Source organism: Octopus sinensis, linkage group LG5, assembly GCF_006345805.1.
Source record: "Octopus sinensis linkage group LG5, ASM634580v1, whole genome shotgun sequence".
In the NCBI taxonomy this organism is placed as follows: Eukaryota; Metazoa; Mollusca; class Cephalopoda; order Octopoda; family Octopodidae; genus Octopus; species Octopus sinensis.
In genome coordinates, this window is record NC_043001.1 from 61,340,215 (window position 1) to 61,347,714 (window position 7,500).

At 33.4% G+C, this 7,500-nt stretch overlaps 1 protein-coding gene across 3 annotated transcripts in view; it reads left to right on the plus strand.

Annotated features, from left to right (window-relative positions):
* Positions 1-7,500, plus strand: part of LOC118763320 (putative mediator of RNA polymerase II transcription subunit 26) — a 52,364-nt gene that overhangs the window by 36,377 nt on the left and 8,487 nt on the right. For all 3 annotated transcript variants that reach the window (XM_036502699.1, XM_036502698.1, XM_036502700.1), the window contains exon 3: positions 5,544-5,618. In XM_036502699.1, the coding sequence (XP_036358592.1) occupies positions 5,544-5,618 (75 nt within the window). The remainder of the gene's footprint in view (positions 1-5,543; positions 5,619-7,500) is intronic.

Consider the following 7,500-nt stretch of genomic DNA (forward strand, 5'->3'; position numbering starts at 1 on the left):
GTCATCCGCAGTAACAACAACTAAACTTTTAATTTTATTGTCTGTCTGGAATACGTGAAAGTTAAAAGTGTACCATCCGCACCTAACTGTTAACAAAAGATATTTCACTTCAAATTAATTATCTATCAATACATCTTTTAAAGCGTAAATTTATAGTTCTTCGCAATATTAATTTTTTATTATGTTTAACATTTCTCTTGTGCCTACGATTTTAATACACAAATGCACAATGATGTAGACCTTCTCTCTCTCTCTCTCTCTCTCTCTCTCTCTCTAATGATATAGGTTTTCTCCCTCTTTCTCTCTCTCTTTCTTGTTTTTGTTTTCTATTTTTCACTGATTTCACTATTCTCATTTCGTTTCTTTCTATGTTTCTCTTTCTCCGTCCTTAGATATATATATATATATTTCTCCATTCGAGTTATTACCTCCCTTGGCGTAATAGTAACACGCGGATAAAACAGACAGAAATACAGGAACGTGCAGAATAATATTAGAGATATTGGTTTCGAATTTCGGCATAAGTACAGCGAGTTCATGGGAGGCTGCAACTCGATTACATTGACCCCAGAGTTAAACTGGTACATAGTTTATCAAATCCCGAGGGGGGAAGGCAAATATCTAAGCTCTATGTGGGGTTAACAGATAACACTGAAATCAGAACTTTTCTAGTACTTTATTTTATTAGTTCTACAGAGATAAATGGCTGAGTTAACCACGGCGAGTTTTGCATTCCGGGTGTAAAAATTCAGGGACAAATGATTCCCTTTTATTAGCCTTCTGATTACTGTCAAGAACTACAACTATATGAAACGCTTTTAAATGAGAAAATAATCACTCCACCTGAAATATACAACTACGAATGCGTTTCCTCTTTATATCTGTTCTACCCTTCTCCTACAATGAATTAGTAAAAAGATTACCGTTCTGAACAAACATACTAATTACACAGAACTCATCTGCTTTTCATTTTACATACCTGATCAATTCTTTAGTACTACACAGTATTACTTCAACTCACCGGAAATCGTTCTCTAGTAATGTTATCTAGAAACAAGGAGCACAATTTGTTTAGGCTGATATCAATAGACTTTTCTTTTGAGTATGAGTGCAACCTCGTCTGCAAAGAGGAGGATCACGCTTAATTTGAGAGAATAAACCACGCATATTTTCATTCAAAATAGTAGTTTGTATCATTAACGATCGTTATAATTTTAGCTTCATTTCCCAAAATTTTCAGTTTTTTCAAACTTTTTTTGTCTTCAAAGTTTTCTTTGATTATCTACCCAACAGCAAGCATTGAGTTCTCTGGAAATGCACTAAAAAGAATATTCACATTTTAACTGTAGTAATTACATTTTAAAACAATATAAAGCAATAGGTTCACAACATACCTACAAAGAAGTACAACAGCATTTTTGTTGTAAAAACTGTTTAATAGATTTTAAAATCAATTGGAAAAATAAAAACTTCTGATGTTTCATAGAAGGAATGGGTGTTCAAATTTATTCAAATAATTTTGCATTCATAACATCTGCTGATATCCATTTCCCAAAATATGGGGAAATAACTGCGTAATAGTGGGAGCGGGGTATATTTGGCTGAAAAGTAATCCTTTCTACTATAGGCACAAATCCACTATATTCCTAAATACCAGCGTCACACTTGCTGGAAATGAAACATAGACATTTTCCCTGTAACCATTAAAACTCCAAAGTTTGACGGCATTCCGTCTCATAATGCCTTTGTTTTCCAACACTGGATATATGTACGTGCGAGCATACGTACATGCATGCGTGTGTGTGTTTGTGTGTGTGCTTGTGTTTGTGTGTTTGTGTGTGTGTGTGTGTTTGTGTGTGTATGTGTGTGTGTGTGTGTGTGGTGTGTGTGTGTGTGTGTAGGTAAAATTGAATATCAACAATTTTTATGAATTTCATGGGAGATCAGTCAGCATTTATACCATGATAAATAAAATTATAATTGATACCCACTAAGTTGCAGCGAAAACTGCAGCTTTTGAAATTAGTAACCACGAATCAATATTTTGTTCAGAATTAGGGTTAAAAGAAAGGTGTATAAAAATTAAATATTTTTTCAACGTAATTGAAAATCGCTAGTTTTGGTCAAATTTTGGATTTCATGGATTATAAGTCATAACGAATATATATTTTTACATAGCAGAATGCAAAACTGTAAATATGGTATCCTTAAGAGGTTGCATACCAAGTTTCTATACAATTGACTAATATCATAAGGTTACGCATTGAATATAAATAGAACGGGAGTGTGAACTTGTCTCCAGTGCCGCTGCAACGGTCGTTGTGTGTGAACGTACGTCGTACGTGTATGAAGTTTTCATCTTTGTACCTTGACTTTAAGACATTCTATTAAAATTAATGATCGCGTTAAATTTAGTGTTCTTTACATTTAGTGATGACTCATAAGCTAATAATGCGTCATGACACTGAATACCCAATATTTGATACTCCATGTGACCTTAACGAGCTAGTTTTGCCAACTTACAAGGACGTTCTCAAATTTATTTGGACAAGAAAACAAAAACAATGTAGTTAAAAAAGATCCTTTAATCAAACAAATCGTCAAGGTTGCAACAGAAAAGGTAATTCATTGGCAAAAGGCATCTCTCCCTTTTACCATGATTGAGTCAGTTAAACCGGAAATCTTAGACTTTTATCTAAAGTACCAAACATTACTAAAATCTGTGAAAAATGAAAAAAAATGTGTCATCGTTTCAAACCAAGTTTAATGCGTTTAAAAACAATGCAACAAAAGATTTAATTGACATTTCCTACTGCAAGTGCAACTCCTTGACAAACTGCAGTTGTAATGGAGAACCACAGAGAGAACAAAATTTCTTTACAGAATCAACGGACAAATTGAAAATTGTTCATTCGCGGAACAGATCAAGCAGTATCAAAACAGAACGTTCAGAGGTTGATTAGAAAGAATCGGCCAGGTCACATTCACCCTTCTACATCAGGAAGAGATTCTGAATTGATAGCCCTTTCCTCAAGCAGTGAATTTGGATCAGCAGATGAAGATTTTCCAATTCCATTTTCCCTGTAACGAAAAGACGTCAGCAAAAACGTAAGTCCAAATACTCCAATAAAACGAATGAAATTCCCAGAACTAGCTTCTGCCTGTGACCGCACCGGTGTGTCAGACCGTGCTGCTGCTCTTACAAGTTCGGTCATCAGCGACTTAACAGCAAGTAGATCTGGTGAATGCTGTTTCGTTATAGACAGAACAATAGTAAGGCGGAAACGATCCAGTGACAACAGTCGAGACGGTTTCATTAGGAGTCGAATTGAACCAAGAGAAAAATTTTGATACGCTGTACTCAGATACTAGAGAATCACATGCACATATATAAGAGAAAAATTTCATGTGTGCTAGACAAAAAAGGACTTCAAATTGAAAGATAATACAGCAATAATCAATTAGAATCGTTTAGTTTTAGCTATTTTGAACAAAACAAACAATTAGAAATATGTGGTTTTAGGAATTTACAAAACAACAAATCTTTGAATGTTCCAGTAATGGAGATTCAGATGCTAATTCTACGAAAAACATTAATTGACTTTACTACTGGAACGGAAAGGAATGCACTGCGGCGATTCGTATTATTTAGTGACAGGGATTTATTTCGAATAAAATGAGATGGAAATGTTAATTATTTTTATCACCGAAACGTGTCAAGAATCAAAAATTGGTTTACACGTAATTTTATTCTAATGTGTGTGTAATCTAGACCTCATGTCACACATATATTCGTTGACCTTATATATTAAAAATAATAAAGAAAACAAAGTCGGAAAGTCTATTTATTTCACATAATTTCGAAATATTAAGTGCATTGCGGAGCTTGAAGGTATAAATTCTAGAGCTTGTGATTTTAACAGTTTTGTTTCTTACAAATTTTGCAAAGGTTAATTAATTCGTAACAATGAATGTGAAAACAAAATGAGTAACGGCAAACATGCTACAAATTGATTTTTCGCGTATTATTCAAAATTTTAAGTGGGCTGCCGAGCTTAAGGCTGTAAATTTACGAACTTCAGATTTCAACACAGTTGTTTTAAAGGATTTCACAATAAAAAATATATTCTCAAAAACATATTTCGAAAATCTATGTAAAAAATACCTTTTCGTTCCGCCCTAATACCCATCTTTCTTATAATTTTCACAAATCTCAGTATGTACACCGGTATGTATTTGAATGTATTGTTTCATATAACTGGCGCCTGCATTTATATTCCAGATTTATAAAGCGGAAAACAATATTTAGCAATATGCTATGTAATGTTTTTGCCGTGATGACTGGATTTATTTTTTGTCCATCCATTTAAATACATTCAATATAGGTTAGACAGAGCTATTTGCCCAGCCTTCGTTTCTAGACCATAGTATAAGTGCATTGGACATCGTAAATAGAAAAAATAAAGTTTTAGTCATTTGAAATCCTAGAAAGAAATGTGTACCAATATTATTGTTTTAGGAAAATATAATCTTTTGTATTTTATAACATCATTTTCGCAAAAGTTATGATAAATGTGAAATATGTGAACTTGTTCTACTTGTTATATCACTTTGATTTATACAGGGTGTTCAAGTTAAATTTGACAGTTTGCATAAAATGTAAAGAAAACGATTTCTCCAAACAAAAAAAAATATCGACTAGATTATGGCTGGGAAATAACAGTTAACTGAAAGTAGTTCCGCTCTGCTCCCACTACGGCCTCAAGACGGTTTCAGAACCTGGAGCATGCGTTCTTCACTGTTTGCCTGGGAAGATCTACTTGATTTATGCCACCAGCCGGCCATAGGGTTGTAGGCAAAGCGGTTGGTGAACGATTGTCCACATTCTACAGAAGTTTCACGTTGTCGTTTGAATTGAGCCTAAGAATTTGTTCAAAGCCGTGCAGCGGCATGACGTCATTCTCACTAGAGACACAACCAAAGAACATAGATTAGGGAAACTTGGTTTTTAGGATGTCATGGCACGTCTTACAACCGGGACATTCTTCACTGAGGAGCAGTCATGATGTCGGCATTCTGATATATGGCGCGAATCTCCATGATATAAATAACTTTTTTTCCAATATTCAGATAGTCAGCCATCTTGTGTCAGCTGGCTTTGTCTAAAATTTTAATCTTTATGTTCTCCAACGCTATTGACTGTTCACTAATATATCAAGCTGTTCCTGAAAAAAGGAGACATATTATCTTCAAATTTATCCCAAACAATTTACGAAGGAATTCTTGAAGTCACATCTAAATAATTACGTTTCATTGCACTTACCCAGGTAAGCAAACGTGCCAGAAAAATTACATGACTGCAGATACGCAAAAATGTTTATCCATATATGCCATAGGGCTGTGTCTCTTTGAATACATTTTTAATGGGATTTTAAAATGATTGGAATGTTATTTTAAGGAAAAGGCTTATTTCAATAATGTTTTTCCCAGATAGTTTTATTACCTGTTGATTGATGTTATTTCAAATATTTCATCTTCATCAGATGTCTTATATCAAAGAACCAGAGTATTCGTTGGCGTCCGGTAATGTTCATCCTAATCAACGTTTCGAAGACGTGGTAAGTTTAAGAGAGACTTTATATTATATATATTGCCTCACTTCATTCCCTCCTTATTAAAATCATCTCATTCACAGGTCATTTTGCTCGTTAACGTATAGCCTTATGGTTTGATATGTATAAGAAGCTATGATTTTGTATTAACATCCTAAAATTCACTATCTACAGAAACTCGGAGCAGTGTTGCTAATAAATATGCATAGGTATATATTAATACATACACTGCGCTAATACACACATATACACACATACAAACACACACACACACGCACAAACACACACACACACACGCACACGCACACACACATATATATATATATATACTTATATGTACGTTACTTTGTTTCGTACGAAGAACGAAGAAGTATTCAATACAAGGTGTAGAATATGTGGCTGTATATTAAGCCTGAAGATGGGAGTTTGTTGTGCTTCTATTTCTACAAACCTGTAATAGTTTATTTCGCCAGAAGAGTCGCATATATATGTATAAGCATGGCTATATACACTTATAGTTTACCTGCATATATATGTGTGTGTGTGTGTGTGTGTAAGCATGTATGTATGTAAGTATGTATGTATGTAAGTATGTATGTATGTATATATATATATATTATATATATATATATTATATATATATATATATATATATATATATATATATATATATATAGATATATATATATATTATATATATATATATATATATATATATATATATACAAACATACATTGAGAAATCTACAGTTACTCAATCCAGATTACAAGCTCAGGTTTATACCTGTAATTATTGGGGCCCTGTGATACGGAAAACACTGCCTAAATACCAATCTCGAGAAATTATGCTTCTTAAAACCAGAAAGGAGAAATCTAATTCGAAGACTACAGAGTCTAACCATCACTGGAACTGTAAAATTCTGATAAAAATTCCAGTTTACAATTTAAATTTATGAGCATGTTTAGATATGCAAATATATGCATGAGATTACATACATGAAACACACACAAATCTCCACATGCCTATATACATGCATGCATGCATACGTACATAGATACATACATGCATACAAACAAACAAGAATACCCTGTTGTTGATGTTGAAATTCCAATGGAGCCTTGGATCTAGGTTAGAAACCGGTTCTTTCTCTATTAGCAAAAAAATGTTGAAATAAACTGAAAATGACATACATACATACATACATACTTATATATATGTGCATGTGATTCTCTAGTATCTGAGTACAGCGTATCAAAATTAGGAGTCCGTGACTAAATAAGCAGAAACCCCTGCTGATTTTCATTCTGGGTAATGTTGCGATAAACCAGCAGGGTGAATGCAACATCTATTACAATTACAGAAATAACCCCCTAGATTTTGTAGGACACAAAAAATATCAATATGATAAATGAACATCATCTTTGCTAGTGATGCACTCCTAATGAATTTCTACAGTTCCTGCAGGTGAATTTAAAGGACACAATACGTTTAAGCAGGTAATTTTGTATGTTTCAGCTCGTGTGTAACATATTTCTATAGTATATGGGTACTATAAAACAAGTTTAATCGACATGTGATGTGAACATTGAAGTATTTATTACATGAAAAGTTTCAGCTAAGTCACCTTCACATTTGATGTGCTTCAGAAATAAAGGAATAAGTTTAGATTTCACATCGCTTCTTTTCCGGTATAATTCTGATTTGCTTCTGACAGGTGAAACGATAATGTACTAAAGAGAAAGTGCGATAGATCCAACACAATCCAACTCCCTGTACAACAATTTATTTGTACAGGTTGCTCAGTAACAACATCCTGTGAAGTAAGAACAATCCATTGTGATTTACATGCATATAAAGAGATGCAATAAATCAGAAAATAAACTTATT